Genomic DNA, 12,855 nt, shown 5'->3' with positions numbered 1-12,855 from the left:
ACATGGCTCCTGTTGAACGATAACAAGCAGAGATCTTGAAAACCGTAAAGAATTTATATAGAAAGTATATTGGAGAATTGTATAACTTTTCATAACACAATGAATAAGCTTCATTTGATGAAACTGAGATAGATACCCCTTTAAATTTGCATGAAGCTTCTTCAGGATCGTATGCACATGGAGACACTGACTCCATTGATAGTCCCAGTTAGTCCAGGGCTATTTCAGAATCTCTACCAAAAACATTAAAGGAGTAGGCCCAACATTTATCTTGCAGCTCGGTGGGTGCATATGCATTTCAGAGCCCCTGTTTTTGGGATTGGTGGGAGTCCTAGCGGGTGGACGGACCCCTATTCTTTTGCTAGGTGATAACTATAAATGTTAATTATTACTCTCTTACCCCTTAACGACCCATGTTGGAAACGTACGTCGTGGTCTGGTGCTCGTGTCCGCACCCCGATACACCTTTTTGTTACTGATTATCTACTGAATACTGTCAGTGCCCCCAGATTGAAATTGGCAGTTTAACCCTTAAAATTCTGCCATAAATAGTGAAAATCACATTTAAAGGGGACCTGTCACCAGATTAAAAATGACCAATTTTTTTCTTCCTTTTTTATTCCCGCTATTCCCCTGAGAATTCTGTATTTTTGTTTTTCTGAAATCCGCCATATGTTTGAGTTATGTGCCTTTTTATTTAGTGCTATTTTTTTTACGGTCTCTATAAGGGGGCGTGGCTAACAGGATTCTATGGGGGTGTGTCTGTACTCCAGGGGGTGGGGGCTAGTAAAATAAACTGGGCAAATTTGGTAATGTATTAGGTCCTCCTAAGTAGTTGGACAGAGGGAGAGGACTACCACTGTCGCTCCATCACCCCAATTGTGAGGTTTCATTGTTTTGCTATGGTAGACGCGGGCCGTAATAATAGGTTATTATTTATAGTATTTATATTTATAGTATTTTTATTATTTTTTATATTATATATATAGTATTATATATATTTTTATTACTATAAATAATAAAAACACTATAAATATAAGTAATAAAAATATATAATACTATATATATATATATATATAATATAAATAAAAATACTATAAATATAAGTAATAAATATATATAATATAAATAAAAATAATAAAAATACTATAAATATAAGTAATAAAAATATATATAATAAAATATATATATATATATATATAATATAAATAAAAATAATAAAAATACTATAAATATAAGTAATAAAAATATATATAATAAAATATATATATATATATATATATATAATATAAATACAAATAATAAAAATACTATAAATATAACTAATAGCTTAATAAAAAAAAGTAAACTATAGAAAATTACAAACAAATTAAATTCCCCTATGTGAATTATTTTATCATTTCTCCCTGAAAAAATTGAAAAAAAAAAGACACAACTGCTGTCACCGTGTCCGTAATGAACTGAACTATAAACTGGTCATTATATGTAACCTGTACCATGAACTCCGTAAAAGAAAAAAATTTGGCAAAACTGTAATTTTTTTTTTTTTTAGTTCATTTGACCTTACTATAAAAGTTAATACAAAGCAATAAAAAAAAAGTTAGCATCTACCCCCCACCCCTCCATAAAAAAAAATATATATATATATATATCTCATACCAATAAAAATGAAAAAAAAAAAAAATGTTCCCACGTGTAAAGAAAAACGTTTGGGACCTCAAAAAATGAAGACAAAAACAAGTGATGTTTGAAAGACGTGTTTACGATGCAAAAGTAGTAAGATGTATAAAAGAAAAGCTGGGTACACTTGGTCTCGCCTTGTGTTGCCCTTGCAGAACACACAAATGCCGTACAATCAAAAAAAAAAAAAAAACATAAATAAATTATAAGGACCCCAATATAGCATTCTGTGACCGTCCCTTGCAATAGAACCATGGGATTAAAGATTGGAATTAATGACTGGTCAAAGGCATCAGAAGATGTCGGGAATTGTTGGGTAGAGGTGTTGAAGGTGCTGGTCCGATACTTTTGACAAGTGACTGCTCCGGTGCTCGAAAAAGCGTAGAGATGTAGAATAGTCAGAGATCTGGGGTTTTCGCTGCTGTTGGGTGCCCTCTAAGTTCCCTTCTTTATCTTGCAGAGGCACCTGGTGTAACCGTCTAGGAGATACACATCCCCGCCATCACACCCAGGATCTTTCATTCACTCCTCAGCACCGTCACGGCACCAGGCCGGGGAGTAGAAGCCGCCAGCCTCCATCTTAACTACAGTGGGTCCAGGCCCTTCCATGCCCAAGTGTTGACCGTGCAGGAATAAGAGGTTTGGGGTTGTCTCGTCACACAGACGTAAGAGAGGAGAGAAAAGCGCAGTGCCCACCCCAAGATGGAGCCCAGCACAGAATTTGCCCTACACCGGTATCCCGGGTTTCGGCACCAAAAAATAGTTTAGACCTTTGCACACATCGAAGCAAGAGGGCGGACGTTGTAGTGTTCCAATACTCGGCTCAGACATTGGACTCCCGCCACTTGGAAACCTAGTCAAGATGGCCGCCAGTTGGATACTCTGCCTATCGGTGCATTTCCTACAGAGGTTCCCGCTAGAAAAAGACAGACCAACCAAAATGGGATGTTACTGAATGTTCGTCATGTTCCGTGTACAAAGACTACATCACCCATCTGATCTGACAACCCCCACCGTGGTCCTTTTTTGTCCTCGTTGTCTTATTTCGTGCCATTTTTTTTTTTTTTTTTTTTTTTGACTGCCGCCGCTCCCCCTTTCTTTCCCGTCACCCGCTTCTCGTCTTCACACTTCTTCTAGCGGTGTTTTTAATCAATGTCACAGATTCCGGAGCGGAGCACATTATCAGCAACACAGCGGGGGGGGGGGCGTTTGTGTGGGGGGGGGGCCACATTCTAAGAAGTCATTCTGAGAGCGCTAATCCGCCACGTTTCGCACCCCCTGGTGGCGGCTCCACGTGAACACGATTCCTGCTGTAAATACAAGAAACAAAGAAAAAAAAAGTGTTTGACAGTCAAAAAAAAAAAAAAAAAAGTCCTGACAATGCCTCATTTTATGGTGTGTGTGTGTGTATATATATATGTGTATACATATGCATATATATGATATATGAAGACTGTAAATGTTTAACCCCGTAGCTGCCGGAAAGGCCTGCAAAATCGTCGCTTTTTTTTTTTTTCTTTCCAGGCTCCGCCGGCAGCTTGAGAGTTAAAGCTAAGTGTTCTTTTTAGTAAATTTGCTTCACACTGAAGACTGTGTGTTCCGAGCTTTCTAAAAGATGTTTATTTTCTTTAAAAGTTAAAAAAAAAAATAAATAAAAAGAGGCTATTGGGAATGTCAATAAAAATCTACAATCAACCAGTTGGCAGTACGTCTGTGTCGGCCATCTTTTCCATTCTGAGCCTCGGAAATGCCGTCGGTGACCATTCAGGTGCAACTCCATGTGGAAGCAGCAGAGGGCAGTGTACAATAGGCAGTTGACTATGGCCTAATGGCTGATAACAGGAAACACTACAGCCCCCTCTGCCCGATACATAGATCACATTTGTACCTTTTTCTTTTTGCTGTTTTTCGCCTGTTTTTCATTTGGGCCAAATACTTTTTAGTTTGTACCTTTCTTTTTTTTATGTATGTTTTATTTCTTAAGTTATTAGTTGTGGAACTAGTTTTTAGTATTCCTGATGTTTGCGACCTTTTCTTGAATTTACGTTTATGCCACCACATTATAAAATTCACATACCAGAAAAACACTAGATCAATTCCAATATACGGTCACTTGTGGGCGGTTTCTACTGTTTAGGCACATCAGGGGGTCTTCCATCAAAGTCTGCATTCCAAAAACATCACTCCTTGCCTTCCGAGCCCCGACGCGCGTCCAAACAGTGGTTTTCTCCCACATATGAGGTATCCATCACTCCTTGCCTTCCGAGCCCCGACGCGCGTCCAAACAGTGGTTTTCTCCCACATATGAGGTATCCATCACTCCTTGCCTTCCGAGCCCCGACGCGCGTCCAAACAGTGGTTTTCTCCCACATATGAGGTATCCATCACTCCTTGCCTTCCGAGCCCCGACGCGCGTCCAAACAGTGGTTTTCTCCCACATATGAGGTATCCATCACTCCTTGCCTTCCGAGCCCCGATGCGTGTCCAAACAGTGGTTTTCTCCCACATATGAGGTATCAGCATACTCATATATACCCATTTTTTTCCTGTTACCCTAGTGAAAATAAAAAAAAAATTGGGGGCTAAAATCAATTTTTTGTAGGAAAAACTTTTTTTTTTTTAATTTTCACAACTCAAAGTTATAATTTTAGGTGAGGCACTTGGGGGTTCACAGTGCTCACCACATATCTAAATAAATTCCTTGGGGTCAATTGTGGGGGATTTGCACTGTTTAGGCACATCAGGGGCTCTTAAAATGCAAATTGGGGTCAGCTCTGGATTCCAGCCAATTTTGTGTTCAAAAAGTCAAACGGCTCTCCTTCCTTTCCGAGCTCTGCTGTGCGGCCAAACAGTAGTTTTCCCCCATATGCCAGCCAGCGCCGTACTATTTCTCCTTAATAACCAGAATGAATGAATGAAGATGAATGATTGAAGAGTCAGCAGCCAATGTGCGAAGCAAAAAAACTATTTTATTATATTTTTTTCCTTATAAAAGAATATTATAAATATTTCTGAAAACACTTTTCTGTACAAAAAGAAAAAAAAAAATCACTAAGAAAATAAGATCTGAGAAGAAGTCGTAGAATTGGGAGATTTCCTGTGTGTCACGAACAGACGTCAAGTTGACTTACACCTGGACCTGATGGGAGGTCATTGTAAAAGTCATGGAGGCGGGGCTAAATTGTAATTCCCCGCTGCAAAGCATCATGGTTACAAAATAGGACCATAATCAAAGTGATTTCTCTTGATTGATAAAGATGACCCAAGTAGAATATAGGGCCTGAAGTACTAAGGGGGTCACCCCGTGTATGTGAGATTTCTGATAGTGCAATTACTTCTGATATGTATGGAGCACAGCATGGCGGACTCTGTGCTAAAGGAGAACTAGCATACATTGAAAGTAATGGACGCCCAGCAGCAGAACTGCCTGAAATCAACTTGCCACAGGAGGATCTGCAGGAAAGAAGGTATAGAGGACCCCTTTAAATTGTGCATTGGGGCCCCTTTAATACTCATGAATAGGGTGAAGCTTTTCTAGTGCTATGTGATTATGTTTGTGGGGTTCCCGCCATCTACATGTTGTAAAAGCGGCCATTTTGTTTGCTCATTATAAGACGACGCCCGTGAGAAAAGTCTCTACGCTGCCCACAAAATGGCCGCCCCCAAAACATGTAAGCCAAAAGTCGCACATTAAAATAACCAACTGGACCTATATATCTGGCAGCCATTTAAACATGGCCTATTAGTGAATGCTTAACGAGCAAATACTGAAGAGTTCGGTGAGCGTCGGTCAGCAGCCATCTCTCCACACAGCAGCAGTAGGGCGACCGCTGGAGGAGCTCCTAACTGGATGTCACCGCTGTCCCGCTGCCCAGACTCAGGATGAATTGCTGACAGTCCTGCAGAGTACGTTTGTCCCCGAGCTTCTCCAGGGTCCGGGCAGCTTCAGCCAACATGCCCACCCGCTGCCCAGGGGCAGATAAGAATGATGGCGGTAGGTAGCGGCAAGCTAAGAGGAGAGCTTCAGCGTGTTCCCGGGAGGGCAGGCTCGTCTCACAGGTCCCTGGAGGAAAGAGATCCACAATAGTCACATCAGATGTACCCCGAGTGTCATCCTGTACCCCGAGTGTCATTATCCTGTACCCCGAGTGTCATTATCCTGTACCCCGAGTGTCATTATCCTGTACCCCAAGTGTCATTATCCTGTTCCCCAAGTATCAGTAACATTATCCTGTTCCAAGTGTCAGTGTCATTATCCTGTACCCCGAGTCAGTGTCATTATCCTGTACCCCGAGTGTCAGTGTCATTATCCTGTTCCCCGAGTGTCAGTGTCATTATCCTGTACCCCGAGTCAGTGTCATTATCCTGTACCCCGAGTGTCAGTGTCATTATCCTGTACCCCAAGTATCAGTATCATTATCCTGTTCCCCGAGTGTCAGTGTCATTATCCTGTTCCCCGAGTGTCAGTGTCATTATCCTGTACCCCGAGTGTCAGTGTCATTATCCTGTACCCCAACTATCATTATCCTGTACCCCAAGTGTCAGTGTCATTATCCTGTTCCCCAAATATCAGTATCATTATCCTGTTCCCCCAAGGGTCAGTGTCATTATCCTGTACCCCCAGTGTCAGTGTCATTATCCTGTACCCCCAGTGTCAGTGTCATTATCCTGTACCCTCAGTGTCAGTGTCATTATCCTGTACCCCAAGTGTCACTATCCTGTACCCCGAGTGTCATTATCCTGTACCCCAAGTGTCATTATCCTGTTCCCCAAGTATCAGTAACATTATCCTGTTCCAAGTGTCAGTGTCATTATCCTGTACCCCGAGTCAGTGTCATTATCCTGTACCCCGAGTGTCAGTGTCATTATCCTGTACCCCGAGTGTCAGTGTCATTATCCTGTTCCCCGAGTGTCAGTGTCATTATCCTGTACCCCGAGTCAGTGTCATTATCCTGTACCCCGAGTGTCAGTGTCATTATCCTGTACCCCAAGTGTCAGCATCATTATCCTGTACCCCAAGTGTCAGCATCATTATCCTGTTCCCCGAGTGTCAGTGTCATTATCCTGTTCCCCGAGTGTCAGTGTCATTATCCTGTACCCCGAGTGTCAGTGTCATTATCCTGTACCCCAACTATCATTATCCTGTACCCCAAGTGTCAGTGTCATTATCCTGTTCCCCAAATATCAGTATCATTATCCTGTTCCCCCAAGGGTCAGTGTCATTATCCTGTACCCCCAGTGTCAGTGTCATTATCCTGTACCCCCAGTGTCAGTGTCATTATCCTGTACCCTCAGTGTCAGTGTCATTATCCTGTTCCCCAAGTGTCAGTGTCATTATCCTGTTCCCCAAGTGTCAGCGTCATTATTCTGTACCCCAAGTGTCAGTGTCATTATCCTGTACCCCGGGTGTCAGTATAATTATCCTGTACCCCGATTGTCATTATCCTGTACCCCAGTGTCATTATCCTGTACCCCGAGTGTCAGCGTCATTATCCTGTACCCCGAGTGTCAGTGTCATTATCCTGTACCCCAAGTGTCAGTGTCATTATCCTGTACCCCGAGTGTCAGTGTCATTATTCTCTACCCCGAGTGTAAGTGTCAATATCCTGTACCCCAGTGTCATTATCCTGTACTCCGAGTGTCCGTGACATTATCCTGTGTCCCAAGTGTCATTATCCTGTACCCCGAGTGTCGGTGACATCCTGTACCTCTAGTGTCAGTGTCATTATCCTGTACCCCAAGTGTCAGTATCCTTATTCTGCACCCCGAGTATCAGTGTCATTATCCTGTACCCCGTTTGTCAGTGTCATTATCCTGTACCCCGAGTGTCACTGTCATTATCCTGTACCCCGAGTGTCACTGTCATTATCCTGTACCCCGAGTGTCAGTGTCATTATCCTGTACCCCAGTGTCAGTGTCATTATCCTGTACCCCGAGTGTCAGTGTCATTATCCTGTACCCCAGTGTCAGGGTCATTATCCTGTACCCCGAGTGTCAGGGTCATTATCCTGTACCCCGAGTGTCAGCGTCATTATCTTGTACCCCAGTGTCAGCGTCATTATCCTGTACCCCGAGTGTCAGCGTCATTATCCTGTACCCCGAGTGTCAGTGTCATTATCCTGTACCCCCAGCGTCATTATCCTGTACCCCCAGTGTCAGCGTCATTATCCTGTACCCCGAGTGTCAGCGTCATTATCCTGTACCCCCAGTGTCATTATCCCGTACCCCCAGTGTCGTTATCCCGTACCCCAGCGTCGTTATCCTGTACCCCCAGCGTCATTATCCTGTACCCCCAGTGTCAGCGTCATTATCCTGTACCCCCAGCGTCGTTATCCTGTACCCCAAGTGTCATTATCCTGTACCCCGAGTGTCATTATCCTGTTCCCCAAGTATCAGTAACATTATCCTGTTCCCCCAAGTGTCAGTGTCATTATCCTGTTCCCCAAGTGTCATTATCCTGTACCCCAAGTATCAGTATCATTATCCTGTTCCCCGAGTGTCAGTGTCATTATCCTGTTCCCCGAGTGTCAGTGTCATTATCCTGTACCCCAAGTATCATTATCCTGTACCCCAAGTGTCAGTGTCATTATCCTGTTCCCCAAATATCAGTATCATTATCCTGTTCCCCCAAGGGTCAGTGTCATTATCCTGTACCCCCAGTGTCAGTGTCATTATCCTGTACCCCAAGTGTCAGCGTCATTATCCTGTACCCCAAGTGTCAGCATCATTATCCTGTTCCCCAAGTGTCAGTGTCATTCTGTACCCCGAGTGTCAGTGTCATTATTCTGTACCCCGAGTGTCAGTGTCATCATCCTGTACCCCGATTGTCAGTGACATTATCCTGTACCCCAGTGTCATTATCCTGTACCCCAAGTGTCAGTGTCATTATCCTGTACTCCGAGTGTCCGTGACATTATCCTGTACCCAGAGTGTCAGTGACATCCTGTACCCCCAGTGTCAGTGTCATTATCCTGTACTCCGAGTGTCAGTGACATCCTGTACCCCCAGTGTCAGTGTCATTATCCTGTACCCCGAGTGTCAGTGACATCCTGTACCCCCAGTGTCAGTGTCATTATCCTGTACCCCCAGTGTCAGCGTCATTATCCTGTACCCCCAGTGTCAGCGTCATTATCCTGTACCCCAGTGTCAGCGTCATTATCCTGTACCCCGAGTGTCAGCGTCATTATCCTGTACCCCGAGTGTCAGTGTCATTATCCTGTACCCCAAGTATCATTATCCTGTACCCCAAATATCAGTATCATTATCCTGTTCCCCCAAGGGTCAGTGTCATTATCCTGTACCCCCAGTGTCAGTGTCATTATCCTGTACCCCAAGTGTCAGTGTCATTATCCTGTACCCCAAGTGTCAGCATCATTATCCTGTTCCCCAAGTGTCAGTGTCATTATTCTGTACCCCGAGTGTCAGTGTCATTATTCTGTACCCCGAGTGTCAGTGTCATTATCCTGTACCCCGAGTGTCAGTATAATTATCCTGTACCCCGATTGTCAGTGACATTATCCTGTACCCCAGTGTCATTATCCTGTACCCCAGTGTCATTATCCTGTACCCCAAGTGTCAGTGTCATTATCCTGTACCCCGAGTGTCAGTGTCATTATCCTGTACCCCAAGTATCATTATCCTGTACCCCAAGTGTCAGTGTCATTATCCTGTTCCCCAAATATCAGTATCATTATCCTGTTCCCCCAAGGGTCAGTGTCATTATCCTGTACCCCCAGTGTCAGTGTCATTATCCTGTACCCCAAGTGTCAGTGTCATTATCCTGTACCCCAAGTGTCAGCATCATTATCCTGTTCCCCAAGTGTCAGTGTCATTATCCTGTACCCCGAGTGTCAGTGTCATTATCCTGTACCCCGAGTGTCAGTATAATTATCCTGTACCCCGATTGTCAGTGACATTATCCTGTACCCCAGTGTCATTATCCTGTACCCCAAGTGTCAGCATCACTATCCTGTACCCCAAGTGTCAGTGTCATTATCCTGTGTCCCAAGTGTCATTATCCTGTACTCCGAGTGTCCGTGACATTATCCTGTACCCAGAGTGTCAGTGACATCCTGTACCCCCAGTGTCAGTGTCATTATCCTGTACCCCGAGTGTCAGTGACATCCTGTACCCCCAGTGTCAGTGTCATTATCCTGTACCCCCAGTGTCAGCGTCATTATCCTGTACCCCAGTGTCAGCGTCATTATCCTGTACCTCGAGTGTCAGCGTCATTATCCTGTACCCCGAGTGTCAGCGTCATTATCCTGTACCCCGAGTGTCAGGGTCATTATCCTGTACCCCGAGTGTCAGGGTCATTATCCTGTACCCCGAGTGTCAGGGTCATTATCCTGTACCCCGAGTGTCAGCGTCATTATCCTGTACCCCCAGTGTCAGGGTCATTATCCTGTACCCCGAGTGTCAGCGTCATTATCCTGTACCCCAGTGTCAGCGTCATTATCCTGTACCCCGAGTGTCATTATCCTGTACCCCCAGCGTCATTATCCTGTACCCCCAGTGTCAGCGTCATTATCCTGTACCCCGAGTGTCAGCGTCATTATCCTGTACCCCCAGTGTCATTATCCCGTACCCCAGCGTCGTTATCCTGTACCCCCAGCGTCATTATCCTGTACCCCCAGCGTCATTATCCTGTACCCCCAGCGTCATTATCCTGTACCCCCAGTGTCAGTGCCATATTTTAGCACATGTCAGCTCATGAGAAGACACAGGTTGCATTCATTGTAATGTGTGACTCTGGGACAATTATGATTTCAGTGGAAGTAAATATCAGCTTTGGGTTTTTAGACTGCGGGAACCACATGCGTCCACAGAATTCCGGGGCTGAGAGTGATAACTTTCAAATTAACGTGACTAAATATTTCCATCGAATGACAGGAAGCCGAGATCTTGATAAATACTGTATTTTGGAAAATTAGTGTGAATTCCCCCAAGAGGCCATTGTGCCGCCCCGGCAGGACCGCTGCAGCCAAACACGGGCGCCACACGATCGCTCCACGCTTCCATGGCAACCAGAGTTCAACAAAGAAATCGCAGCTGATTGGTTGCTATGGACCAATCAGCTGTTATTTCATTGGTGCAGACTGGAAAATGAGAGCAGTGATGTGATTGGCTGCTATGGGCAACACCTGCACCCTCCCGGCAGTGATGTACACATACAGTATATATATATACATACACACACACACATTTTTTTTTTTTTCGCGTCATAATCCCAGAGAGGCGGCTGCAGTCAATGATTCTTCATTTGAAAATGATTTAATAAAAAGGACAAACTCCAGATATATAATATATATTTACAAGCACTCTAACATGGTGTCGGCCTCCATTAAACACAAAGTATGAATGTGAAAAAAAGCTTCCGAGCTTGGACGATCGCCTCTTCTTCAGGTCACAATGGCAACATTAAATAGCCGAGGAGAAAAAAAAAACTTAAAGGGTAAAACCGATCCCCAGCGTTGGGCCTAGTGTAGGACCTGGAGGGGGCGGGGCCTGACGCACTAGCGGTTGAATCTCTGTCATGCTCCACCCACTCTGGTCCTGGGACGGGAAAATGGCCGCTCCGTACCAGCGAGTTGGTTCAGTCTGTCCCATACAAATAGTCATTTTCCGAGTTTTCGGGGGGTGTACGCTGCATCGCAGCCAGACATTAAAAAGAAAAACCATAAAAACTGAAGATATTGAAATAAGTGTTTCTCTTCTACTAAGAAAAAAAAAGTCCCTTCCGTGTCGACTTCCTGCACAGACGCCGCTCGTTCTCTGCTCCCACATGTTCGCCACGCCACAAAGGGCAGAATTGTAGGACCCCCGCCAAGTACAAGGACATTTACTGACAGGGCAGGGTCGGGAGGGTCACGCTGCAGCTGACAAGCCGCGCTAAATCTGTAAATGAAAGAGAAGCAGCTTCAGCATTAACTGCACCACACACATCTGCCCCCATAACCAGTACCGCGCCGCACATGCATGATCATATACATGGGGGAAATCCCACCCAATAATGGATCCAATCAGTATCCATGGAGAAAGGCAAATCCCATGATGTGGCATCAAGTTTCCCAGCATGGCCCCCCGCCTCTGCGCAATTTGCCCCCCAAAGGTGGACAACCCCTTTAAGCTCTCCATACACGTCAGCTGAAAGTTTTCCCATTTCATTCATTAATGGTATATCTATGGGATACGCCATGAATGTAAAGCAGACACGGATCCCGCCGGTGGTCTCATCGTCTCAACATTGTTGGACTCCTTGGATATACTCTACATTTCTGGCATGTGTGGGGGGTTTGCTTTTTTTTTTTTGCGTGGCGAAATGACGGATTTATTTATTTTACTATTTTAAGGCAACCAAGATGTTTTGATTAATTTTTATTGCGTATTTTGCGCCAATTTTGATAACTGAAAATCGGAAATTCTGGAGTTTTGATGACTTTTTTTTTTTGTCTTTACTGTATGGGATAATTCATTTTAGAATTTGACAGATCAGACTTTTACAGATGTGGGAATACCAAATATGATTTTCTTTTTTTTTTAGTTATTTACTATTAAAGAGGGAAAAGGGATTGAATTATTTTTCAGAACAAATTTTATATTTTTATTTTTTCAAAATATATATATATTTTTCACTTAATATTTTCGTTACCTTTTATAGACTTGAAGTAGTGATGAGTGAATGTGCTCGGATAAGGTGTCATCTGAGCATGCTCGGGTGCTAATCAAGTGACTTTGGTGTACTCCGCGCCTGCATGTCTCGCGTATGTTCGATGGCTGCAACACACGCAGGGATTGTCTGTTAGGCAACCGGCGATTGTTTGATCGCTTGTGCTACATACCACGATACCACCATGGTCTGCTATGAAGCCAAGCCTGTAGATGAATTTCACAGGAGTACCAAGATGGCAGTGACAGGGGCCCTTCAGCAGTTCTAAAGCTGCCATTGCGTCAGAGTGGGGTGACGATGGCACAACTTGAGCTTACATGCTGCTGTCGGAGATTGACAGCAGCATTTAGTGGGTTCACAGCAGTGATCGGAGCCGGCTCCGTACACCGATCAGTACGTCCTTTGTTGGGAGAGCTTCTTCCCATCTTGCGACTCTAGGTTGACAGGAAGAGATGCCACAGTCCGGGGAGCAAAGCAGGGAAAATCCGATGGGGACCTGTCATCTG

At 44.2% G+C, this 12,855-nt stretch overlaps 2 protein-coding genes across 5 annotated transcripts in view; one reads left to right on the top strand and one right to left on the bottom strand.

Annotated features, from left to right (window-relative positions):
* The window catches only part of RAI1 (retinoic acid induced 1), a 120,539-nt gene extending 117,164 nt beyond the window's left edge, over positions 1 to 3,375 (top strand). For both annotated transcript variants that reach the window (XM_073558493.1, XM_073558494.1), the window contains exon 5: positions 2,141 to 3,375. In XM_073558493.1, coding sequence (XP_073414594.1) covers positions 2,141 to 2,155 — 15 coding nt within the window. In that variant the 3' untranslated portion in view covers positions 2,156 to 3,375. The remainder of the gene's footprint in view (positions 1 to 2,140) is intronic.
* SREBF1 (sterol regulatory element binding transcription factor 1) overlaps positions 3,034 to 12,855 on the bottom strand; it is a 28,098-nt gene continuing 18,276 nt past the window's right edge. For 2 of the 3 annotated variants that reach the window (XM_073558495.1, XM_073558496.1), the window contains exon 19: positions 3,034 to 5,743. In XM_073558495.1, coding sequence (XP_073414596.1) covers positions 5,523 to 5,743 — 221 coding nt within the window. In that variant the 3' untranslated portion in view covers positions 3,034 to 5,522. Of the gene's footprint in view, positions 5,744 to 10,934; positions 11,578 to 12,855 lie in introns of those variants that run through there. The other variant, XM_073558497.1, reaches the window with a different exon arrangement.

The sequence above is a fragment of the Dendrobates tinctorius genome, unplaced genomic scaffold (genome assembly GCF_039654945.1).
Source record: "Dendrobates tinctorius isolate UK_male_01 unplaced genomic scaffold, ASM3965494v1 ptg000257l, whole genome shotgun sequence".
NCBI lineage: Eukaryota > Metazoa > Chordata > Amphibia > Anura > Dendrobatidae > Dendrobates > Dendrobates tinctorius.
The sequence above is the reverse complement of the archived record's forward strand: the minus strand, read 5'-3'. Positions and strand labels throughout refer to the sequence as shown.